This window comes from Seriola aureovittata, chromosome 1, assembly GCF_021018895.1.
Source record: "Seriola aureovittata isolate HTS-2021-v1 ecotype China chromosome 1, ASM2101889v1, whole genome shotgun sequence".
Lineage (NCBI taxonomy): Eukaryota > Metazoa > Chordata > Actinopteri > Carangiformes > Carangidae > Seriola > Seriola aureovittata.
The window spans coordinates 12,950,857-12,978,248 of record NC_079364.1 but is presented as its reverse complement, the minus strand read 5'-3'; the positions used below and the strand labels follow the sequence as shown (position 1 = coordinate 12,978,248).

Below are 27,392 nucleotides of genomic sequence, written 5' to 3'. Positions count from 1 at the left end.
TGATGCCACAGGCGGTTCGACCACTTATTAAATCCAAGGCAGTGTTTCCTCTAGGATTTTTTTCAGCAGTGGGGGCATGCTATCGGGGGGGGGGGGGGGGGGGGGGCCGCCACTGCTAAATGAATGTAGAGGAAACACTGCAAGGGTTCACTTACTTTTTCCATCAGCACTGATATTAACTTAGGGACACTTTGCCTACATCTGTGACCTAGATGAAAATCAGATCACTTTTTATGACCAATCGAGGCAGAAAACCAGGTAATTCCAAACGGTTCACATTCTTTTTCTTGTCACTGCATAGAGTTGAGAATCAAGGGCTGAAAGACCATATAGCCCAATCCAACAACAGATCAAGCTATTAGCATACTAACAGACTGTCCTGCTATTGTTCCTGAGATAAGTTTTCACACCTCCCCTTACTGAGGGGGGTGGGGTTGACCCTTTCTTGTAGAAGCTATGAGAAACATCCTAAGAAAGCCAACAGGTAAATAATATGAAACCAGTGAATGAGTAAAATAATAACAATGATACAAGCACAACAAGCATATATTATTACTGAAGAAACAGTGCAGAAAATCTTGCAATATAAGTGTAAGGATGCAAAAGGCATTGACATGAACACAAACCATACAGCGATTCAAGAGTGCCAATCAAAGTAGTATTGAGAAAGCAAGTTTCTCAGAGTTTCTCAATTTAACATTTCACTTATTCATAATTACTGTGAGCTACACAAGCTCACGTCTACAAAATACATCTCCAATCTTACAATACTTGACTCCAAACCATAACAGTCATCTGTTGCAACACGCACACTTTTAGCTTTCCACTCCTGCCTGGAGTGGAAAGCCTTTTTCAAGTCTAATCACTGAACATAAACCAATGTGGCGACTCAGCCAATGCTGATGATGAAGGCTGTTACCAAAGCCTCCGAGTTGGACCATTATCAACAAACTAAATCCTGAACCCTTAAAGCCCAAAGTCAAACAAGCATGAGCAGTAGTCCTTCTCTCCCTAATTAAAGAAAACACAAAGCCGGAGACTTACCAAAGCCAGACCTGGTCAGGCCTGTACGTTATACAAATCCCCACTTAATTGGATCATGATTTTATGTGGTCTTCCTCTCCTTTCTGACTGTGATTGTAGAAACAAACTCCATGGTTCTGCCGCAGACACACAGCTGACTTGAAGCTAGAGCTGAGAGCCCTTTCACTTCACAAAGCCCAACCCCCCTCCTATTACAGAGCACGGCTACCTACTTCCTGCCAGCTTTAGAGGATGTGATGCAATAACTCCCATTCCCTTTTGATTCCTACTTTAAAGTCCCATGGAGGTGGAGTTGTCAAAACACATGAGTAAATACATATCAATATTCCCTTACCCGAGTCAGAATCTTTCTGGTCTCCATTAGCTCCAGCAGTGAAGGGCAGCTTCCTTTTAGGGGCCTTTTCTTTCATCTCTTTGACCCCATCACTGCGATCCAATTTGGGAGTCTTGTTTGACAACACTTTATCCTGTGGAGGAGACAAATGAGAACATGAAGAACATGAAGAACATGATTAAGAGATGAAAGAGCTTTGATCAGAATAGAGACATAGCACTGTAATTTCAACAATATTTACTTGTTTTCTGATCAGAAAGTATGAGATGTAAAAACGAGACGTTAGTCAAAAGAGACAGACACGTATGAGCTAGCGATGGATCCTGCAGCCTCCTCCTATATTCAGTGTCGTGCTCTGCTCCGACTCTTCTTGCCATTATGAGCTTTGCGAAGCAAAACTTTTCAATGGAGTTTCCTCCTACATTCCTGGCTCCCTGGCCACAGCACAAAGAGCCAGGCGCAGGGAGAGGAGGCCATACTGACGCCGACTCAGCTTTGTGGTCTACAGCTGCTGGAAACAATCACAAGCCCAAGTGTATGTGCTATCAGCAGATGTAAATACTTATGTCTGTTCAACATGTTTCTTTATTGTATTGGGATCTGATAGTGATAGTGACTTGCTTGTCCTGACTAGCAGCTTTACAACTGTTAGAACTGAAAAATAGGAAGATTTCCAAGAGTTGATATATCTGTTTCTAGTACGGTTAGAATTTAAAATTTATTAGAAATGAATCATTATCTTTAGAATGAAATAATTGCTTGGTCTATATAATGCATATACTAAAATGTCTATCAGAAGTTCCTAAAGCTCAAAGTAATATCTTCAAATTGCTTATTTTTTCTATTTAACAATCTAAGAACAAACAGCAATTGAATCTGAATAGAAACTAACTAGAAATCGTTCATTATTTTTTCTTGATAAAGGAAGGAGCCAGTAAAGCGTGGAGCAAAACAAACTTGCAGATAGAAGTCAAAGGAAGGAGCCAGTAAAGCGTGGAGAAAAACAAACTTGCAGATAGAAGTCATAAGTTTTGATGAATGACAGAACCGGCTATAGTCAGATCATGTTATATTTTTTTGAATGTATAATGCTTTTAGTAATTGAAATGTAAACCTTTATGGTAATTGCCGAGTGTACATATGTATTAAAAAGCCATAAACAACTCTGGGAGTAGGATTATATCTGGGCAAAAATTGAATAAAAACAAAAAAAACCACACTTTACATACATTACGGTTGCAAACAAAATGCCAGGATTCCTCAGGAACTTCTGAATTTCCAAATGACAGTAAATGCATATGGGGAAGCATGCATGGTACAAATTGAAGTAACATGGAGTCATTCCACTTTACTGCAGTAATGCCAGTGATCCAGATGTGTACATTTAAAGGATCTTAATCACCAAAACAGAGACAGTGGCTTTGTATTTTTTCCATCCACCACTTAAATTAGACATATCTGATGCACTCTCTAAACCTCAAAAATCTGTGTTGTCCCAAGACCAGAGAACTGGTGGGAGACAATAAAGTAAGAATGTATTAATAATGATTGAAATGTTATTGGTATGTTAAAATAGTGTTGTGTGTTTTAAAGTTACATTTGTGGTTATGTGTGAACTAAATTCATCCCCCTTAAATAGTTGATATCAGAATATGTCAGGTAGTGGATGTGCTTGTACAATACAGTTGACACTGTTTTTTTGACATTGTTGACACTGTGGTTACCACATCTGTGGTAAACTCTACAGGAAATAAACATTACAGGATTAAGGTCTCAGTGAAAAGGGAATTTCCACCAGCGATGGAGTCAGTCAATTGTGAAATGATGATGTTCTTGTCAAATTGCTCAATCCTAAAGAAATGTCTCATAACATGGATTCTTAAAAACAATGCAAGTATTTTGGTATAAAGTCAGGGTGTGTTTCACCATTGTGCTTCATGTACAGAGGGTTTAAGGTCTTATAATAGAGATGCAGGAGCAGGTCAAATGTAATGTACAAAGGCTCACTTTATTTCACTTAATTTCTCAGTCCTACCTTCTGTCCCCTACTCATCTCTTTCTATCCTCAGGGCAGGTTTTCCATTATGTGTCGAGTCTTTGAACTCCTCCCACTGCCCTACCCCAGTCATAAGACTATGATGTCATGGTACAGTAGAGACAAACAGTGGCAGCTACAGTTAGCTGATCTCTCTCTCCCTCTCCCCCTTCCTCTCTCCGTCTGCATCTACACTCACCTACACAAAGGCTTTTTCAAGAGAACCCACAATTCACGTGATAACATGATGCACACATCTCACAAGTGCAGAAGCTACAGGACATCTATGTGGGGAAACTGAGAAGTGAGGAAGTGATTTCTATGAGAGAAGAAAAAAATACAACCTCACGTGTAGAGCTTGGTTCTACTTGGCACCAATTCCACTGGCAGAAAATGGTCAAATCACCAAAAAGCTTATCACTAGAGTTAGACTGCGTTGTGTTTTGCCGAATAAAATTCAAAGAAAGCTTTGACATCTAGAGACTTTCCTCAGATCTACCTTCATAAGACACCCTGTTTGGTGGTCTCCTAGCAATGCCTGCTCTTTTCGTCTCACTCCGTTTTCCACCCACCCCTGTGTGCTTCATTCCCTCCCTCTCTCCCTCCCTCCATGCCAGAGTCTGATGCAATCCTTTGCAGAGGGCTGTAAATCCATGCCTGCATAAGCTGTACCTCTCCTCTCTTCGCCTCTTGGTGCTGCTGCTGGTAGCTTAACAGTTGGCACACACCATGACATCATCAAGCTGCGCCTTACACTTTGTTCCTTTCAAACAACATGACTGTACCTGTGTCAAATTATGAGAGACACTTCCCTCATAACTTAAATTTCAATACCAAATATGTTTTAACAGGCCAACAAGGCTACAGGTGCTTCTGAATGTGGCTAAGAAAAGCAGCCTTTTTTGCCTGAATTTTGCTGACATAAAAACTGTTTATCCGTATCCACCAGTGCATTATACAATAGTCCATAGTGTAAATGTGCCATAAAGTGGTCCTAGAAAAGCTGGAAAAGACTACACATTAATTACCAGAATTTGCCTTGATGTGGTCATCAGTCAGAGGTAAATACATCACACGATTGAGACTAATGAAAAAGACAAAGTGTAAATAATAGAAGACAGACAACATCCAGTTTGTTCTTGGTACCTGAGTATGTTGTTAACCACTATTATTCGATAACATGAATAATGTTTGGTGCCTCCACATCTGAAGAGTAAATTACAGAGGTTGTAGGTCTGAGCTTGGCCTGACTTACACTGAGGCTATGGCAAGAAAGAATTAATGCTGTGTCAAATATATATGTAATATTTACACCTCAATCTGCTATTAGCTGGTCTTTGGACCTTCCGCCTTGTTAATTATAGCTAGACTTTGTAGTTCTAGTAAATGAAAATTTGTATATATATATATATATATATATAAAAAATTATAACGAGGGGCAAATCCAAACCCAACTTGAAAATGTCACCTAATTGACAAAGATGACGTGGTAGACAATGAGAAACTTTTATAAAGCTCCCCTCCTCCACAGAGAGGGCAAAGATCAGGATCAACTGTAAAACTCATCATTGAAACTGGTAGAACTAGTACTAGTCCAGTAACAGGCTGAAAGACTTCAGGGGGGCGATACTCTCTGCTGAAGGGTAGCCAGGGCTTCCAAGTAACGGATGGTCTGTCCACCATTCCAAAACCAACTTTCTTCTTTCTTTTAGCTAATGTTGTGTCTGGTCTGTAAGGACTTCCGAGGTTTTATAATTGTTAATCAGATGGCGTGGTTTAATGTCAGGTTTCAAGGACAAAAAGAAAATGAAACTGTGATTATATGCTGTATACAGAAAACAGTTTTTTTGGAGTATTGTGTGTTTTTGAGTGTGTGTGTGTGTGTGTGTATGTGTTTTTTTTTTTTTTCAGTCTTACCTTCTTCCCACCCTGCTTTTCCACCATGTCGGTGTTGAGTGGGAAGTGGTCCAGCTGGGGGGTTTTAGAACCCCCACCTTTGGGCATCGTTCAGCTCTCCCCACGCCAAGCTTCATTCACGCTGCCATTGCATCGTCATCAACCGTCTGGAACAAAGAGAAAGAAAAAAAAAAAGAGATGGTGGGGGAGGTTAGCACCTGGCCACTATGATTCTTTGAAAACACATTTACACACTGCCAGACAATGCAGCCATTAGCGGTACATCAAGCACTCTATTTTCAACCATTACACCCCTGCTCTGGAGGAAGAGCAGTTGAGAGGGAGGACAGCAGGCTGGCTTGAAGCTGTGGCAGGTAAAAAGCTTAAAGAGCAAGGTCTGCCCAAATTCCTTAAATCATGCTTGGTAATATCTGGTAGTTTTAAACAAGATGCCCATTATTCATAACAGCTATACTACAACTCAAGCATTTATGCACTGGAATTGAAGAATAACAGCAGGACGGACCATGTTAGATATTGCATAACCCAAATGTTGTGGGTTACTGAGTGAGCTAGGAACAGCTGAGGAATGTCTTCAGGAACGTGACTGGCACGTCTCAACAAAACCCAAACAGCTCCTTACCATCACAGCCAGCCACCCCTTGTAATTGTGGGCATTAGCCTGTCCTAATTCATATCATCCCTCCCATAGTCAGTTCAGAGGATGGGCCGTAGCCACCTTACAGCAACAACTCAAAATCTCCCTGGTGAAAGTGATTGGTTTTATCACGAACTCATAGAACAGAGATTTACATTGTCCTCTGTGCATGTACACATCTATGTGCATTACTATCCACTGCCTTCTTTCATGAAGAGAGGCCTTCAGCTTCAGAGCCATGAATTAATCATACATTCCATCCCTCAATTCTCCCCTCCATAATGCACTCTCTCTTCTGAGTACGTCCAAGTATGATCATCCTTGTGACTGAGTGAGTGAGTGAACAGATGAGACCATGGCTGCATTATTTTTTCCCTACTCTGAGACGCTGGCACTCCTATCTACCCTGGCGCCACTTCCATCTCCCCACCCCTCCCCCACTCTCCTTCCTTTCCCTCCGCAGTTATCCTACTCAAAGACTGCTATTTATATCCCTCCAGTCAAGTCAGTCAAGTCAAGACAGCCAGCCAGCCAACCAGAGAGGCACACAACTACAGAGGATGTACTGCTCCCCTTTTACTGGTGTATGGAAAGAGACACAGCAACCCACAGCCCCCTTCCTCTCTCCCATGGCTCAGTGTTGCTCCCTCTTTGCTACTGCTAGGCACTCACTTCAACGTCCCCTAAACTCCCACCTCTCACCACACCAAACAAAGTGGCAGGAAGGTCGACTACTCTCAGAAATAAACAAACCTTGCAGCAACACTCACACACCTCAAACTGGGTCAGCTGAGCTTCTAGAACAATAATCTCTGCACTATTTTGGGACTACTATGACAGGCGGTTATAGCAACTGAGCATTTCGCTGACATGTGAAATACAGGAAAATGATGTTTGCAAGCTAGCAGTCACACAAATGTACACACATGGAGAGGAAACCCTGTTCAAACCACTGGCCTCATTTGTTTTGTAATTCCATCCCAATCATAAAATACATAACATCTGCTAACAGTGTGTGTCTGTTTGTGTGTTTCACACGGTAAGTTGTTGTTGCTGCTAAATAGTTGATTAATTCCATATGTGCATTTGTGTACATGAGTGTGTGAATGTTTTAACCAATTTATGCAACACTAAGTTTATCCACAATAGAAAAGAATATATCTTCGTCAGAGAACAAAAACAACAGGAGGTTGCTAAAAGGTGGCAGAACGTTCAAAACACTTAAGCAGGTGCAGAGTGGACTCCATGCTTGGGATAATGAATGTAACAAAAAAGGCTGGAAAAATGTAACACCATTAAACACAATTAATGACATTCTTAAAGAGAACAATAACTAGAATGGCACTCAGTAGTGTATACCTTCACCAAGGCAAAACAATCCTACACATCCGTCAGATCCAGATCATTATCTGGATCTTCACCGAATTGTACAAAGTCACAGATCTCAACACCATAAATGTGTCTGTTTTTTAATACCTAGATCCATATATAATTTCTTGGGATTGACAAATTGACGAAAATGTTAAAAAAAAATGGCCCCATCTCACAATGTTAAGGAAAATGATAAAAACAATTCCTGGATTTTTTCCTTTGGCTGGATCTTCTGCTAAATTAAATGGGCTCTTCCCTGGACCTACTCCAGCCCTTCACCAAGTTTGGTGAAAAAAAACTGACAAACAAACACAAGCAGTAAAAAAAAAGTCAATTAAATATATATATATTTATATATATATTTAATTGGTTTGGTTGTCATGCAGCTACACTTTCACACAAACTTCTTTTCACCAAGAGTCAAGAACAATAGTCTACTAAATTTCATTTGTTAGCACTTGCTAGGTTGAGTTTATATATATGTAATTAGCAATATTAGTGACAGATCACAAGGTTACAATTGGTGGTGGTGAGTATAAGTGGTGGTGAATGTTCTACAGTAGCATCTTTTTACTTAACAGCCACCATATGAAAAAAAACAAAAAAACAGAAGAACTTTCTGACTGTATTTTGAGGTTTTAGTGCTAGAGAGGAACTTGATGTGCTTTTGAGCAGATTTATAATGAATTAACACATTAAAGCATCAATATTAACTAAAAGATACAATGTGTACATATCAAATTTCAATACAAATGTTACTTTTAGTGTGAAATTAATTCCTCCTTAGTTAATTATGTTAACAGGGTAGTCAGGTTTAAGATGTGAATGACCTACTGACTATTGTCTGCTGACTGTTTCATCACCTAGTAATACTCATGCCCTGACACCAGAAAAAACAAACAAAAAAACAAAACAAAAAACAGAGGAGCAGCCCTGTTAAGTTTTAATGTTTTATGTGTGACGTCAATCAAGTTAAACTTGGCCATGGAGATGACTGCAGAAAGGAGTTGGTGAGAGGTGAGCCAGAGAAGCAATCTCTTCCAAATGAAGGACAGGACCTGCCAGGCGTACTCTCCATCCCCTCTCTCTCCCTTGCATAAAACACACACACACACACACACACACACACACACACACACACACACACACACAGACACACACACACCTTTCTTTCTATGTCCCCCGTTACTTTCTCTATTCATCCTCCTGTAGCATCCTCTCTATCCTCTGAGCCACTCCCTCTGCGGTCAGATAGAGGCCAACACTCCAGCATATTGCAGCATATTGTGTGCACACTAGCAGATGCACTAACACACACACCACAAGCACACTTACATCGAGAAGTACAAGCTAATTTGGGAAACACACAACATTACACCTGACTTCCAGACTGACAGCATGTTCCCTCATCTGTGTCTAACAATTTCACAACTAGTGAAACTGTCATGCAAAATGAGCCCTGGTCATTTGATTAAAAACAAATTATTTCCCCAGTTAAAATAGTCTCGGTACAATATGCCATGTGTCCAGCCAACTCTGCAGCTAGTGGTCCCCATTCAATAATACAGTATCACTCCTCATAAACTCTAGGTATAGGTATAATATAATAGGTATAAATACAGTTTTAATTAATAATAGCAGATGCAGCAGTAGATTTCATTTTAAAGGATGCACAGCATATTATTTTGCCCAGTTCATAGTTCAACATTAATATCATATTAAAGAATAATGTTGTAGTACAGTGTAAAATCCTAGGATGCATACTTACATGCTACATTTATTAAGGTCTGACAGTCCACCATCTAAGACCTACCATACCTTAATGAAAGTGCAAAGCACTGAAAACTACTAGGTTTTAATAATAAAAACATTTTCTTTTTTCAGACTTCTGCTGCACCAAAGCTGTATGCTGCTATGACCTCAAACCTGGAAGGCTCATGGACTGACTTGTACCCTACCAGGTTTTAGCATTGCAAGAAATTCTGCTATAACATGCACTCTTGATTATATACGCAGGGAACAAAATACAGCAATGGAAAAACAAAGATCATAACACACACAGCTGAGAAGAAGAGAAGTGAAAGTGCAGTTGCAGAGATGAAAAGCAGTTGTTTGCAACAACCCCATGCCACTCCTCCTAACTCATGACTCTCATTGTACACACAAAAACACACCTCAAATTTTTCACACTGACAGCTGAACAACACAGCAGCTGCATAAAGGGATGGGCATGTCGCTCTCTATCTGTCTGTGCTCGTGTGTGTTGTGCGCACAAACACCATTGCCTATTGCACAATCAGAGACAAATCAGCAGCACACTCCCTGGCAGTCAGTCAACTGATATCTTGGCATTGGTTAACAAATATCCTATGGATTACACATAGTAATATCAATGGAGAAACAGTTGTTATACAGGTAAGTGTCCTCATGCCTAATAGATATCATAGATATTTATGAATCACAAAATCCAAGTTTAGTTTATGCTTTTCTGAGCCAAGGTTTTACTCCTTTGTAAAGTCATCACCCTGCAGCAAGACTTTAATTTGGAGCTTGCAACAAAACTAAGATATTCATACACCAACACTCTATTTATATATGTACATTTGAAATATATTTTCTAAAAAGTTCACAACACTTTCAATGAAACAAGTTTTGATAAATATTGCAAGTGCACCTGTCTCAATGAAATATGTACCTGTCAGATGAAACAATGAACAATAATGCATTGCCAACTTGCCACAAATATACTTTTAATTTGTAAAATCAAATTTACACTGCTATAACTGAGTTAATGAACATCAAACACATATCATGTTGCAGCAAGATTTCCTGTGGCTCTAGCTTATGGCTAGTGCTAACACCTAAAAACACAGGGGCATTCAAAAGCAAATGTTGTTGGATGTCGTTTTTTCACATTCTGCTCACGATAGCGTTCTGTTTACACCAAGGTCTTTCAAGTCTCTGTATTTTGATTACGGATCACCTACCATTACACACAATGATAAGTTAGATGATTAGGTCATTGTTCATCTACCATTATTTACAAATTCTGATTAGGTCTCAAGTTAAAGATGAGTTGCAAGTTAGGTCAGAATTCAATGTATTGTAGACTTGAGCCCGACTCCTGTACATGTCTCTAGATTACCTATCTTTGCCTCAAACCTCCCAAGAGGCAGCCATGTTTTTATTTTTTCTGTTAATTGTGATTGTGATCACAGTCTCTGTTAATACTTTAAATATTTAAACAACAACCCCAATATATATTAAAAGGTTTTCTGGTTATTGTGGTATTAAAATTGGACCATATCATCCAGTACCCAGCAGAGCCTGTGGCAGTCTATTGACATGTCATGCAAGGGAATGGTCTATAGAAGGACAGCAGCAGCAGCTAGCTAGCCTGTTTGGTGTGCAAATAAAGCCGGCCGGGCTCGGCTGCTGTATCCTGGCAACCAGAGCCCAGCTTGGCTGCTCAGTCCCTGACCTGGGCCCATTCACTTCATTATAAACCTGTGTAGAGAAAGAAGAGACCGACACATGAACACACACACACACACACACACACACACACAAACATGTGCTAACACATACACAAGCGCTGAGAGCAAAGATGCATTATGCTGGAACAGAACTGTGTGCTTACAAAAGGAGTAAGAAAGAAGCAGAATTACGGTGTGCATAGCGTTGTAACACAGAACAGAGATTATCTGTACTTCTTGAGGGTAGAAAGCAAGCTTCTACATGAGTTTTCACTGTTTTTTTTTGGAAAGTATATGGGATTAGTATTTTAGCCTATATACTCGATACACAAGGTTTAGTTTGGTTTTCTGCAAAGCAAAAGTTTTCGGTTTAAAAAACAAAACCAGTATTAGATCTCCATCTTTAATTTCTTTTCCTACATAATAAAAAGGTCCTCATGCTTAGATATCGATATGAGCAGCAGGTGATACACAAGGGGCATCTGGAAATGACAAAATATATTTGAAATGTAAGTGAGTGGGAGTGGTTCTATTATCCATAAGGCTGTAGGAGTAGGGAGAGCCGGAGAGCAAGAGTGGAGTGAGATGTGGGGAGGAATCCAATCACTTGGTCTGATTTCCTATTCTGAGCACGTTCACTCTCCCTTACACCTCTCTGTTCCATCCAATAACAGCTCAGTGCTTGCTGCCTGCCTGCCTGCCAGTCTGGTAAATCATACTGTCTTTGCCAGTGACCTCGCTAAAATAGTTGCAGGCCCGTATATATATGCAGCTAGGCTACAGGAAAGGCCAGAGACAATCTAGTGCGTTTTGGCTCTCTCCAATCCCTCAGCTTCATCAGTGCTCTGACTCATTCTCATTTCTTACCCCTCTCCTCTCTGAGTACTTCTCTCTCATCTGCCTTTCTCTCTATTCTCAATATCTCTCTCTCACTCTCTCTTCTCCCAGGCAAAAGCCTGACATTGGCACAGCAACGTGTCAGTGTGCACGCACGCACTGAAATGCACACACACACACACACACACACACACACACACACACAGAAAGCCTGTTGCCTAGCAACTCAAGGATGAGACAGATGCAGGCCTATCAGAGAAGCTAGTGAAAGAGCTGTGAACGGAGAGAGGGAACCTACTGATAGAAGAGTGCTTCTGCATATCAACCTCAAGCAATGAGGATTCAAACACTTTTCTGACCTTTGGATCACTGTCTGACCAAACAGAGCTGTTTCACTCATTCACAGACTCCAATGTGCTGCCAAATGTCACTTCTAACACAGATACTACACAGGAGTGCAGAGTTAGTTGTAAACACTTTGTATGAGTGTGTATACACTGCAAAATAGCCAGGACCATGACACAAGAGGTTTTGCAGTAAAAGTGTTCTATTACGGCAAACATTAAAGCCATTTTTAGTGAACACATTACGTAGGAACACAGTCAACGTAAGATTGCAAAACTACCACCACTACAACAAACAAAACAACAACAAAAATGGCAATTCAAAACATTAGCTGAAACCACATTATCTGCTCCAATTCCCAGGATAGCTTGGCCTTATTTTCACATGCCCAACCCCCTGACTGAGTAGTTGTCAAGCAGGACTGATGGAAAGAACAACAACGTGTTTGGTAGACCCATCTTCCCATGCAGGGAATGTACCCAGGCTGATCAGGATCATAATCACACAGAGCCAAGCACAAAATGCACCAAAAATAACAAGAATTTATCATGAAGGTGTCCTAGTTTATATATGTCTCTCTCTCTCTCTCTCTCTCTCTCTCTGTGTGTGCGTGTGCATCAGCAAGTATGAAGCAGCTAGATGGCTAGCCGCTTCCAGCTTTACCCTTAGGTTACACCCACACTGAACAGCTCATTGAATTTAGATCCAGACAGAAACAGTCCTGGACAGATACATATTTTTAAGAGCCTGCATGAGTACTAAATATTTTGTCATGTTAACTTACTAATTTACAGTAACTGATGCCATGTGGCCCATCAGTCCCCGAGGCTTTCAAATCTAATCTCTAATCTGTATTTTGTCATAAAATTACTTAAAATATTTCAAGGTGAGTGGGAAGGGCGAGTTAGCAACCACATGCTCTTATACAGTACAAGTACTTTATATGCTTACTGCCCCTGCTTGTATAGAAAACATTATATTTTGGACAGTGGAGGTTCAGTGTCAAGTTTGGGTATGTTTAGTAAGAATTAGTCAAAGTAACAAAGTAAGAAAACCTACTGCAAAGAAAAAGTATCTCCAACATTTTGCTCCAGCATGACATGAACATACAACAATAAACCATTTAATGTGATGCAGACGTCTGGAGGGACTAAAGACACGAAACAGTGGTAGCTCTTCACATTTATTTACAACACACGGAAGCAGACAACATCCAGCTTTTATATTTCAGGTTGAAATAAAGGTAAAATAATAATTCACGGACACAAGCAGAAGATTTGTGACAGGCTCATGTTGTAGCAAGCAAGCACATCCAATATAAATGTGGTAATTACAGAATCCTACATTATACAACTAAGCTGTGTGGCATGTGGATCTCGACCCTTCCTACACAAAAAAAAACTAACTAAACTTACTGATGAATAAACTGCCAACCAAGAAAGTTGAAAACTATTTTCCAGTTAAGAATATGGGAAATGTTTCTTTGCCCAACAAAAAAATAAAATAAAAAAATTGACAGATTATAACGCTGCAGAAACGGATAGTTATTATGGAAACATAAAACAGTGTATAGGTACTACTTATACCTTGAATAAAGATCACATTATCTTCTTATTCCTGAACATGGACTGTCATGTAAGCTTTCAATCACAATCATTCCAATAAGTAAGTGTTGGAGGCTAGATTCAATAAAAGCTAGATCTGATAAACAGAATTAAAACAACACCCAACTTTGCAAATAACCGATTAAAGCCAACTGCAGATGAATGGTCAAGACAAGTCAAACTGCCGTACATTATATTCCATAAAAATAGAAACACAGTATTCTTCACAGAGCTACAGTAACAACATGGATATCCACTGAAGATAAGACTCCATAAGATACGCAGATTCAAATGAAACAGTAATAGATGACCATGCAACTCCCAATTCATATTAAAACACAATGAAAACCTTTTCTTTTTCCACTTTTTCTCCATGTGAGGCTTTAATATACCAACTCAAGACTAGGTCAAAACCTAGTATATGACTGGACTACGTCGAATGCTATTTGCATTCTGCCTAGTGTCAGCCAGTTTGATTCTCTCCTACTCTGTGCTCACATATACAGTGTTTTAATACAGCCAAATTTCCAATATAGCTGTTCTCATTTACATGATTCTGTGAGTAGAAGAAAGTTGCTGTTTGATGTGTTAGCTCTATATGAGGAGATGTACAGTGGTTAATTCCCTGGACCAAAATACTCCTCATCCACTAGTCCTGCTGTTGTTATCAGCAGCCATGGTTCATTCTATGTGGTTCGTTCTACAGCATGGGCTAAAATACAATGGCAAAAAGCGCTTTGTGTTCACAATGCGTGTTAAGCGAACTGCAACACGGGCTTTCACGGCATTCGTGATTACAGGGCTAGCTCTGCTGTTGAGGTCCAGCCAGAAAATAAATAGATATATATGGATTAACCATTTATCTCACCATAATCTATTCTTTGCTCTGACAGTGCAAGTAAATATGTAAGATATTTCTTGTACCTGTATGCATTCTGAAATGTAGAACTTTATATTTATGAAAAAAATAAAAAAAATCATTATCAGTAAGGTAAAGGCATGTTTACTTTCCTTTAAAATTTGTAGTCTATAAAAAAAGGCCACCAATAACACTCACTCTTCTGTTGATTATTTTAAATCATTTACCACAGCTGCAGAATGAGGGAGATGGCATGCATCAGGGGTCCCAGTCCAGAACTGAGCTCAGGACATGATGGTTATATGGTATGTGCTTTAGCTCACTGAGCAATGAGGCCACTCCATCTGCCTATTATTGTAAAGTGTGCGACATGTTAAGATATGAGTGTGTGTGTTTGTGATCTAGATCATTATGCTTCTGCAAGAGACTGACAGAGAAGATAAATGATTGAATGTGTGTGTGCCTGCTTGAGAGAACTTGAATGAGTGTGTATGTGTTCAAGCAAGTGTGTATGGTCGTAGAATGTGAGGCACAGTGACTGGATCTACATTAATTAAGGATTACGTGAGGAGGTAAAAATAAATGCAGAGCAGAGGGAGAAAGCCTGGATGGATAATGAACACAGTGAGAGAGAGGCGAGGGAGGAGAGGCACAGAGGGTGGATATGACCTTTTCACAGATGAGCATCATAATGTCTCTCACACACACACACGTACACACATGGATGTAAAAACTGCCAACATATAAGAAGCGCCCCACTTTTGAAGTAGACTGTATGCCATGATGCATTCTGATATCAGTTTTGGTTTCATACAGAGGGACAGATGCCTCAGATGCGCAAAACATTGTTGCAGACACATCATATATGTGTGATGTACATTCTTTAACTCATCTTCTGTTTTGGATTTTTATTTATTCATTTATTTTTTTGTCCAATGAGGACACACTTTACAGGGATTCTCTAGCACACACCTACTTGAGCCAGCTTCATTACAACCTACATCTTATCTCACTTTGTTGCTCTTCTTGATTTGCTTTGAGTTCATCAGCATCACTATGTAACAATATCTTGTTACAGTACATTTATTTGGCAGATGTATTTGCCCAATGTGATGTACAATAAACTATTTTGCTAGATGTAATCAAAACTGCAAGTGTGTACATCCCAAACAATAATAAAAAAAAAAAAAAGTTTCACAATGACTGTCTTCATCACAATGAAAGCCATGATGGGAAAAACCCCTTTGACCCCTACAGATTGTACATCAAGACATTAGACACAATAGTGATCGACTTAATCCAAAAGCACAATCAGTTTTGCATTGTGGACAAACCTGTTATGTGATGAGACATAAATTCTCATTTTAATAGGCACAATCCATGATCCAAATGCAAACAAAGGCAAAGCCCCTCAGTCAAACAACAATAGTTTCCAATAAGACTATGAAAAAGTACAACATTTCTTTAAATGTCTATTTCTTTGGATTAATGAGAGACAAAAGTAAAAAGTATACATGAAAAAAGTATACATGCGTTATACTGCATGTTAATTTATTTATTTTCATGCACCAGTGCTCCTACTGGAATAAGTAAATCTTCTGTTGGAAATTGTATTTGCTTGGGTCTACTTTAGCCTAATGGATGCTGGTGAAGACCCCTCTGACACAGAACGGCCAATATATCATTACTGGTCTTTTAAACATTCTGCAGCACTGGTTTCTGTTAGTACACAGCAACCAGAAGGTGGGACAGGCAGCTGACTTGGCACATATGAAGACAGAGGATAAGGAAAACCAACAGCAGAGACCAGCAGCAGACAGACCGCCAGACAAGCAACCCGATCCCTACAATGACAGAGGAACGCAGGCAGAGCCAGAACAGAATGAGCACACAGAGCTACAGTAACAACCATTCCAAATGGAGCCTCACTGGCTGGGCCTAGGAATGATTCCTCAGACACACACACACGTGGGTACAGAGTAGCTAGGGACCAAACAGAATGTTAATGCTGTCCTGGTGCAGAGGGGTGGAGGGAGGCAGGATCCCAGATGAATTATAAATCACTGGGCAGGGCCCGATGGAAGGATGGAGGGATGAAAGGCCTGCAACTGCAGAGCGCAGCCAGCTGAGGGCTGGGGCGGTGCCTGCTTATAGAGGGGGCAGGGAACTGATGCCAGACTGAGGCAGTGGTGAGGGCATGTGCATATTCTTATTACGAATATGCACATGTAGATTTTTCCCAGTGTGTTTGTGTGTGCACACATGTTCGTGTAAGTACAGAAACCAAAAAGTGTGCGGATGCCACTTAAAAGTCTTGGACAAACTCAGAAATTATTCTCCTTGAGATCATGCCTCCATCAGGCTGAACAGATAAATATCCCACTTCTTTACAAGTTCCAGTTAAGTTTCTGATGCTCAGTAGAAAAAGAACATTAGATTAAAAGAACATCTCAATCTTTCTCGTACATTACAGTTTCATAATCCGGAGTAGGAGCTAAAAAAATCTGCCCAGACCATTTATTCAGGTGTGGCAGGATTCATTGGGTGCAATATTCTTCCACATCGTATTGCTATCAATAGCGTTGAATTAAAATGACTGTAAGTGTAACTATCAATTCTAGTCAATTTCTCTGTACAAGAGTATGATAAAATGCACAAACTTATGCACTTAAGTTTAGGTTAGAGTAAGATAAAGGCATGTGACAGTCAGCATTCCATTCATGGAAATATATATTTTGTCATGAAAAGAGACAACATTTTCACACAACATCCCAGTAAGTTAACCCTTTGGTTGCAACAGTCAATGACAAGATGTGAGAACTATCATTGCTTATGTAGCATCCATTAGTCAAATGTGTTGGGGTAATTGTTAGTCTAGTCATTACACAATATGAGCAACCTAAAACTCTGTGAGGAGTACTGCGAATCAAAGGCATTAGACAAGTTAGACATATTAGTGTACCAGCCCTCAGTGCAGGATATTATACACTTTTAACCAAAGCTGAAGATCCAAAGAAGTTGTTGATGTGTGCAACCCATTGTTACATGTACACACACACACACAGCTTCTATGTGCATTCAGTGCAGTGGGAATACATTGTTGCCATGTCGTATTTTAGCTGACTGCAGCCACAAAGACCCTGACCTTAACCGCAGTAGAGTGAATACTGATGCAGAACAAATACAACAAACAGGTAGGCAGACAAACAAACAACTGACCATGTAGGGTCTGTGGCATGCCACACTCACTCATAATGGATAAATCAATAAACTCATGAGAAAGACTCCAATTAGTGGTTTGAGCAGGTGCTGTTCAGGATACCTTGAATAGTCATCAATAAGGGAGCAGAGCATCTACATGTCTATATTCTTTCACCAGCACTGAGACTATACACTAAAGAAACCTCTCACCTTTCCAACAATAAAGTGTTATTAAAATTGTTAAATATTAAATATATAAAACATATTTTTTCTGATAACACAAAAAAGTAACTTAACTAAATGGAGTTAACACAAGATTAATCTTAACCGTGTAATTTTAAATAATGTAGTAAATATCATAACATATTAATGGATATAATGCTTTGATAACTACAAGTGGCAGTGCAACTATGAACTTGATTCTAGGCTAGAGAAATGTGATTCCATTTAACCCAAAGTTGCATGTGGCATATCTGGAGTTATGACACTGTTTGCTTAGAGCATTCATGGCATCATCCCAAAATAAACTGTTCAGTTAAAGAGCAACATAGCTTGGAGGGACACATGCTTGTTGTGACCACATATCACAAGGTCCTCTGGTCAAATTCTGCTAAAAACTGAACCTTATGAACCCCCACACTCTTGCCTTTAAGTTTTCCATATAAAGGGCTGTTCCAGCTAGGGAGTAGTGCAAGTGGAGAACAAAGACAATATCACTCACCCTGGACTATAAACCCTTGGCAAATACTTCTCACCCCATATCAGCAACTTGATCAGAAGACTATTAGTAGGCAACTATGGCTCTTATCCATTCACAAGATCTAAGGATCTAATGCTTAAGCCAACCAGCACAAACAACCAGTTTGCAAGCTGTTTTGAATTAGCATATGTTTATCTCTTGGTATAAGTGTGTGTCTAAGTATACGTGTATGTGTGAATGTGTAGAGACTCTCTATTTTTGTCTGGAATGGAAACTGCAATAACTGAAAGAGGCACTACCCTGAGGGAATAATTCTTCCGGTGTTCACAAGGTATCACTTCTTAGCATCTGAGCCTGCACGCAGATGTGCACAAACACATACACGCACACACACTTCCAGACAACAGCTATCAACATATGTATGCAATTTAGCCAATTAAAGCTTTAACCCATAACCCAGTGCAGCCCTACCGCAGAGCTAGCACATACTGGTTTCATGTGAGAGGAGAGTAGAAAAGGAATAAAAAAAATGGTATAATACAAAAAAGCAAGTAGAGAAGTTGAGAATCATATTATTAGAGAACAGCAGTGGTTTGCACTGTTTGGGTCATTTCCCCTCTCAATTCCCCATTTCACAAAGCCACAACTAATACAAAACTTGAATTAAAGCACAAATGCAGTCCTCTAATGATGATATCATACAGTCAGCATCAATTGCTTGCTTGTTGGCAAACTCTGTTGTGTCCTTAAACAGACATGTCATATTCCAATTTTTAAAGCAAATGTATATTATGCAATTTTGGGAAAACATGCATAGATTCCAACACTTAATATCTGAGAAATTAGTTGCCATGCGTGATGAGAACAATGAGAGGCATGCTGATACCATTGCTGAATTTCCAATACAGATTAAGGATATCCGCGATTAGATCCCGACCGATTTATCGGCCAGCAGATAAAATTGGCCGCTATTGGCCAGCCGCAGATATATCTTATCAGTGCATATATTCTCCGATATGCTTATGTTTTCATTTACATTTATTTATTTTTATAATTATTTTATTTAATTCCCAGAAAAGTTTACCGTTTCAGTGCAGTGATGTAATTTTATACAAATAAAGTTTATTGTTAAACTGTAAAATATCGTGCTTTCATTTACATATCTTTTTCACAAGTGTGAACCACCAGGCAGAAGAAGTGGGCTGAGATAGAGTTATAGGTGTGTGATGTCTGGGTATGATATCTTTAATTTTAACACTTCATTTTTTCACTTCATTGTACAGTGCTCTTGAGGCCTGGCACTGTATGCTTCATGAGTGCTTTACAATGAAGTAATACTATGAAAATCCCAGCAGAGTTGCATTCTGTCAGCTCTCCAAGTTAGCTAGCAGTCCTAAGGCTCAGGCTAATGCCGTGCTAACAGCTCCAGTGGCTCACAGCAGCTCCCAGTACAGCAAAGACAGCAGCACAACAGACATAACAGCTGCAGCAGAACACCTACTTTAAATTTCAGCTGTGGTGCTGCAGCTATGATACCAATGTTAGTCTTTAAGGACAAGCACTTCTTTACACAGGCTTCAGACACTGTCGAAACAGAAGTCAAAGACCTTCTAATGCGACATCCTATCTATCCATCTATCTATCTGATTCCCCGGGCTGGCAAAGTTGTCACAACAGTATTTGTGAATCCCTGGGACATTGGTTCCTCTTGAACAGCTGGTTTTACCCAGACTGGAGTAGCTACAGCTTACAAGAGCAAGTGCTCTTGGCTACAGCCCTTTTCAATGAAACAACAAGAATGTGTTGTGAGGCTTTAAGTGCCATGGTTGCCCTGTATGGTTAATCTCCTCTACTTTATGTCCCCCAATGAAGCTTATTAAGACATAAAAAGACTTATTAGCTATGTTTGATGTTTTCAATATTGTATAGACATTTGATGAGGGCATATACAAGCATCAATTTTGAATGACAGATGCAATTTTGTCAGCATTATTTTGTACAGGTATAACATAAATCAACCTGTTCAATTAAATTATGATTAGTACAAAGTTTTTCTGCATTGTATTGCAAAAATGTCATATTTTTTTTAATGTTTCATTGAGTAAAATGTGAATTTTGCACTATATACTTTATTAAGGATTACAGATTATTGGCTGTTAACATCTGAATCCCTAATAAGGATGAAAACATAAGAATGTGTGTGAACATAATGTCTGCAGTTTCTGAGTGTGTAGAAACCTAAGAGCAGTGGTGGGTAAAAAAGATTAGTCATCTCAGCAACAATGATGAAGCTGAACAAAGAATTTGGGCACAAATAACACAAGCATGTTCTGTGGAAAATGAAGGGAGGGAAATAATTCAAGTATGATGGAGGGGTAATTATGGCAAAAAAAACAACACGCACACTGAAGTTAAGAAGAGAGCTGAGGTTAAAAAAAACTAAAAAACAAAATTAAACTAAACTAAACTAAAAAAGACACACAGAATAAGGTTATGGAGAGTCAATTTAAAAATAGTATGGAAGATGTTTTTTGTTTCCCATTCAACTGAGCAGAAGGAGCTCTCATGCAGACCAAACCAGTCAGAGACCTTTGGGTGCTCTCATAAAGCTGCCAAGCAAACTCCTGATCTTCCTCACTTCTCTCTCAGCCATCCCCTACCCCCACACTCCAAGACTGGAATTTCCTGTTGATGGCCCAGTGCAAACGCCCACTCTCTTATGGAAAAGTTACTTTGAAGATGTGCAGGAGAGACAGAAGGAGAAATCTACCGAATAGAAATGCATGTCATGATGGTGCCTTCTGGCAAAATCTGGAAAGTTTACAATGCTGACACACTTAGCTATTTACCCATACCAGGGAGACAGACTACAACTAAAATTACACCAATGGAAAAAACACAAATGTAACTAGGAATCATAGAAGTTGTCGATTAGGCTATAAAAAGAGGTCGATGGTAATGACAGAATACTGGACAGGAGGGTGAAGTTGGGCTGTATGTCACTGCACTGGGCAGGATTACACAGAACTCAAAACCGTTTTTGCCTGTACCAATTCATGGACAGAGGCTGGTGATGGGGAGTCACTTATCAAGGCCTGGTTTCTGTTGTTATTAGTACACGAATAGCTGCAAGGGGGTCCAGTATGGCGGGACAGTTCAGAAGCCAAGCGTTCATTGAGGCTAGGGAAAAGGGATAAGTGATACAGGTGTGTGAATGTGCAGCCCTAAAAGCCAGCCTACTCAGGTTTCCTCCACAAAGCTTCCATTTTACCATGGCACACCCAACCCCCTCCTCATCTTGCACACAGATGCACATCCCTCCTCAGCTTCTTGCCCTATTGTGCTTGCCTGACAATTTAAATTTGCTCTCAGCATGTCCTTTTATGTTGAGGCATAATGTAGAATGTATCGGTTGACCGCCATCAGGACTACTAGATAACACTCTTAACTGTCAGTCCTCTGTGTTTATGATGTAATATTGGAGTGTTTTCAGTGAGCACTTGGGGTGTGTGTGTGTGTGTGTGTGTGTGTGTGTGTGTGTGTGTGTGTGTGTGTGTGTGGGGGGGGGTGTTACAGAGCATTGTGTTTTTTCCTTCACCCCTCCTTCTGTTTTTGTTCGGTTGAGTGACTCATCAAAAAAAAAAAAAAAAAGCCCCTGTGCACTCTTTTCTATCCATCCAAGGTCTGGCCAATATGAAAGCAGCCCCGGAGAGAGGAGGACAAAAGGACACACATGTCACACGCTAAGGCCTTTTGGGATCTGGGTCAGGATAGTGAGCTGGTCCTCAAAGGCTGGCTCTCGCTAGTAAAGGCCTTTGACAGACTGTACCCCCTGGCAGTTTCACCATACCTGTTTTACACTCACTCACACACACACACACACACTCACTCACACACACACACACACACACACACACACACACACACACACACACACACACACACACACACACACACACACACACACACACACACACACTGTTGATACAATCAACAAAGTTTCACCTCATCTGCTTACTTTAAACACAAATGTCAAAAGAAAAATGTATCCTCTTTGGCAGTGCAGACACATGCATGTATGTGCACATATATGTTGAGAGGCCCCAGTGTTAAATGGGGCTGGTTCTTTAGCAACAGAGCTGAGAAGCAGAAGGCAGCATTCATATGCAGATACTCTGCCATGTGTGGAAGGAGCACAGAAGAAAGGGCTTCCCTCCACACTAGAACATGGCTAAACATCCCCTCACAAGGATGAAACACATAAGCTCACACACACATAGTGAGCTGACCAGTCAACAGGTAGCAGACTAGAAGACTAGTAAAAGCAAGCACAAGCAACAGATGTGTAGTGTGCACTGGCCTAGATGTAACTCAATTGGATTGTTAACATGGTCACGCAATAGGCCTGGGCTTAAAAACAGAGAGCACATGTAAAATGCATTGAAAATTGTACACATTGCCTTCAAGGTACATATATAAATAAAGATCTAAATATCATTCTTTCCATTATTTTTAAGGTGAAACGCTGCCTATAAATCAGAAAAAGCAAATGAAGAAAATGAGAAAAATGTTACACAGTGACTCTGATAGCAAACTTAAATCTTAGCCCCAAATCTGGAAATAGGCCTAAGCATTTTATTTCTGAAACAATGCTAAATCTGCTTGCTGCAGCTGATGTCTGAACACTGCATTCACTCTGACCTAGATGCTGAATACAAGAGGAGAGGAAAACAGGACGTGTTGTTATAATACACAGTTGTATAGCATTTCCTCCAAAAAATAGTATACAGCAGGAGAAAGCCATGTCCACAACTGGCAAAATAAAAACAACAAAAGAATTAACATTCATAACAATCCGGAGCACGAAATAAAAAAAAAATTCAAACATAAAATGGTTGTCTGTAGCTCCCTTGCCTGCACACTCTGTCAAACACACTTTTCTTACACAACGATGAACGTGAGAGGGCTTAAGATAGAGCAACTGAGCAGGGATCCGGCTTTTAAAGCATAAAGGAGTGAGTCATGATGACCTACATAGGCTGTGGGGAGAGAGTGAGAGAGAAAGAGAAGGGGGTGGGGGGTGGGAGAGAGATTCCTTTTGCATATCAAAGTGTTTACTTGGCTCTGCATGTGCCTTCTCTCTGGGAGGGAGGGAAGGGAAAAAAGGAAAGCAAGAGGGGGTAGATAACGTTAGGATGGAAAAGAAAATGAGAGGACAGGAAAGAGGGCGTTAAATAATACAATGGCTGTCACTGTTGTTGCCTTCCTTGATCTCTGCACTTCATGACACACAGAAAGCCCAGCCGTCAAAATTTCCCAAAATCTGCCCTTAAAGCAAAATGCATGGAAACCTGGACTAACACACAAGGTTAATGCTGGGGACAGTACAACATCTCTATGGTCTGAACAGGCACACAGCAACAACCATATTCAACCAGCATATTTCTCAAAACATGGTGATTTAAATATATGTGCAGGGAGTGCAGTGTCACCATGATATCTCAGCTAGATTTCACTCCAATACCAAGGAGACCAGCAACATTCCTGGCTGATCAATAAGCACTGCAGAGGGATCCAGTTCCCTTTGAAGCCGAGCTGTGGATCTGGTTTCCTAATCACCTCCACCACTCCACCCTGTTCCTCCTCCTCTTTTGTCTCACCCACAAATTTTCCAATACAATGGAGCAGTTTTCACACTACATTTGGGCCTGAGCTGGGTCGGCCAGTCCGGGAAAAGAGAGGGGGGAGTAGTGGCTTCAGTGAAAGGCACCGAGGGAAAGCAAAGGAGAACAAGGAGAAGTGGTAATACAGACGGAAAAGCTATCATTCTGAAAATGGAAGAGCACAAAACACAAGGGCCCAGCATTCAAACTCTGTGCTACATCATTTGCAGTTGAAATAGTTTTCAGATCAGGCTGTATGGGCTTTTATGAGTGTTCTGTGTTGAGGCCCCTTACTTTACACTGACTGGAATAAACCCTTGGGGACTTTACTCCGGGATTTAAGCAGTGCTTCGTGAAAATATATATATATATATTTTTTTAACAAAGATATCTTCACAGACGCAACCGTACTGGCTAACACTAAGCCAAGGCCAGGGTACTTGGCATTTGATGATAGTTTTATAGAATCAGTAAGTAATAAGTAAATTTATATTGCAAAATGTTATTGTGTTTGGAAGAAAATGTGTTACAGTGCTTTGTTTGGGCCACTGCAGTAACTAACTTTTAAGAAATTACATTGCAACTGATTCATACAACAAAATCACAAGACAAATAAAATAACGAGAACAAGATTACTGAAAAACATAGTTCTGTAATAAGGAGAGAGGCAGAATTCCTCTTCCCCCCCCCCCTTTCTTTTTCTTTCTGTTTTGTGCTGCATCACCATTAAATGCAGCCACGGGAGCTCTGCCAAAGAGCTGTAAGACTGCCATCCACAAGAGGATGGCTGCAACCAAAACAACCAACTACGTCATCCCTCTGAATACACTTTTGTCCGCTAGCCCTCTCTCACACACAAACAGGGATTATCTTGGGATAGGTCCCTATTATGAATTCTGGACCATAAACCAGATAATATAAACTACAGAAATTTCTCTAAGTAGAGGGGGAGGGGCATGGATGTGGACACTGGCCATTATCAGCTGGGGACATCATAGTACAGGGACGGACAATATGGTAACAAGAGTATGATGAGTAATGAAGGGTGTGGTGTGTATGAGTGTGTTTTCGGGAGGTGTTTAGGAGATGGGCAAAGGGGAGATGAGGTTGGGGCAAAGAGGGCGGACAGAGTAGGCAGATGGGGGAGGGGATGTGAGGAGGAGGGCAGACACACTAAAAGGACTAGTGAATTATTGATGAGAGCCAGCAGGCTGGCCCTTAGTACTAATGCATACACACACTAAAGGTGCACACAGGCATTTACACAGAGCATGGATTTTGTTACACATTACATCAGCTGAGCCTCCTCCCCTTGCTTCTTCTTCCTCCAGCCACCACCCACAACCGTAGCCTCAATTTAGCCTGTCTGTCCTCTTGTCTCTTTACCTCAACCTATCTCCTGTCCTCTGTAAAGCCATCCCCATTATATCTTTCACCCTCCCCCTCCAGCCTCCCAAGCACAAAATCTGCAGTATGATTGGAAACTTCTATTAACTCTGTCTCCCTTCGGTGACGGAAATTCCAAATTACACACCAAGCAAAAGACTTCTGATAATTTGAAAAAATTATAAATTATACTTGTCTGGAGAGCTAAGGTGCACGCTTTGGAAAGTGCTAACCACAAGATCTGAGTTCATATAGAGGCTAGGAGCCATGCAGAGTAACCCCTCCAACAATGCTGTGTGCAGGCCAAGCACAGCACAGTGCTGGTGGACAAATCCATTCCACATAAACACAAAGGGGGGACTGAACCAATATGACGCCACCCCTGCTCTGAGCTCTGTGTGTGTCTTTGTGTGTGTATGTGTGAGTGCGTGAGAACAGAGGGAGAGAGAGGGAAAGAGTGTGTGTCATGGGGCCTGCAGGAAATGTTGTGTCTGAGACTGGAGAGCAAGGGAAAGTATAAGGCTGAAGCCGGATGAAGAGGTAAGGAAAAATGAAGGGACAAGGGGAAAAATAAAGAGCAAGAATGATAATTGGGAAATAGTGTTTAGTCAGCCGTTAGTTTTATTATATTCATCATAAAATGAAAACAGCACATTATTTTCTGATAGAATGGTGTTGCTGGAATACTAAACTAGATCCCATAAGAGCCAAGAAACCCCTTCATCCCAGCCAGTGAAAAAATAAGACAAACACTTCCATATTTATGCATGCAATTTCCCGTTATACTACCTTTCCTTAAACATGAACCACCTTTCTTAGTACGGGATGAAGGAGAAAAGAATAACAACATGCTGTGCTACATTACTGGGATTTTCGGAGATCAAAACAAAATAGTTAATTTGTAAACAGGGTAAAGGTTTCTGTATAAAAATGTAGATGTCAATGAGAGGAAAGCATATTTTACCCAAATTTCGCAATATTTCTTAGGTGGAGGGACATTTTTTATCATTATCATTATTATATATGTTTATGTATTTCAACATCACAATAAGCCACTGGTGTTGAAACATCTCTTTTTTGGAGGGTCTAGCAAATACAGATGGTATTTACTACCTGTAAATATTCTGCAGATGATATTGGTGCACAGGCATATTTCTTGTTTTTCTGCATGTGCGTATGCAAGCAGAGCACTGCGTGCTGAACTGAGCAGAGCAAAGCTGAGCTGCATACAAAGCTGCCTAGCTCTGTCTCAACATTGTTGTTGCCTCTAGAGCTCTGGTCTGCCCTTCCCCCATTCCTCTCTCTCTCTCCCTCTCTGCTCTCTTTCTCTCTTTCCCCTCCCCCTGACTGCGGCAGGCAGGCAAGCAGGGCAGATGGTATCCTAGCAAGCAGAATGACCCTGGTGTTCCTGCCCCTTGTTTTGATCCTGCAGTCCTGATTGTCCAAGCCTAATCCTACACTAGCCAGAGCTGCTGGAGCGCTGCCAGCAATCTTATTAAGCACACAAAGGCTTTTCATTCCAGCTAGGGTGCTAGCTAGCTCATCAGCCTACACACACTACACCTCTGTGCCGTTTACTCGGCTGCTTTCCTCCATCCTTATTCTCTCTGACTTGCCTCCTGTATTGCTCACCAACTTGCTCTTTACTCAGAGATCCACCTCTTCTATCCCTCTGCTTTTACGTTCGACCTGCTTCAACACAGCCCTCCATAGTCCTCTCCCTGCTTCTCTCGTTTCTTTTCTAGTAAGTTTGATAAGCCTGTGAAAACGTAATTCAACTGTAGACATTATAGATTGTGATTTGTTAGTATAGTAGTAACACAGTAACTATGACGGATAATATACTGTCTCTAAACCCTGAGAAAGTGGATTGAAATAGCATTAGGTATTGAATGCGGTCTGACCATAATGCTTTAAGCAGTATCAAGCTACAAATGAGACCAGTGTAAACAAGGGAGAATAATTCTAAGATGATAAGGACTG

General features: G+C 40.5%; 1 protein-coding gene across 2 annotated transcripts in view; it reads right to left on the bottom strand.

Moving 5' to 3' along the window:
- ankrd11 (ankyrin repeat domain 11) overlaps positions 1-27,392 on the bottom strand; it is a 98,699-nt gene that overhangs the window by 21,415 nt on the left and 49,892 nt on the right. For both annotated transcript variants that reach the window (XM_056374519.1, XM_056374524.1), the window contains exons 3-4: positions 5,331-5,476; positions 1,379-1,511 (exon numbers count right to left, since the gene is read on the bottom strand). In XM_056374519.1, the coding sequence (XP_056230494.1) occupies positions 1,379-1,511; positions 5,331-5,417 (220 nt within the window). In that variant the 5' untranslated portion in view covers positions 5,418-5,476. The remainder of the gene's footprint in view (positions 1-1,378; positions 1,512-5,330; positions 5,477-27,392) is intronic.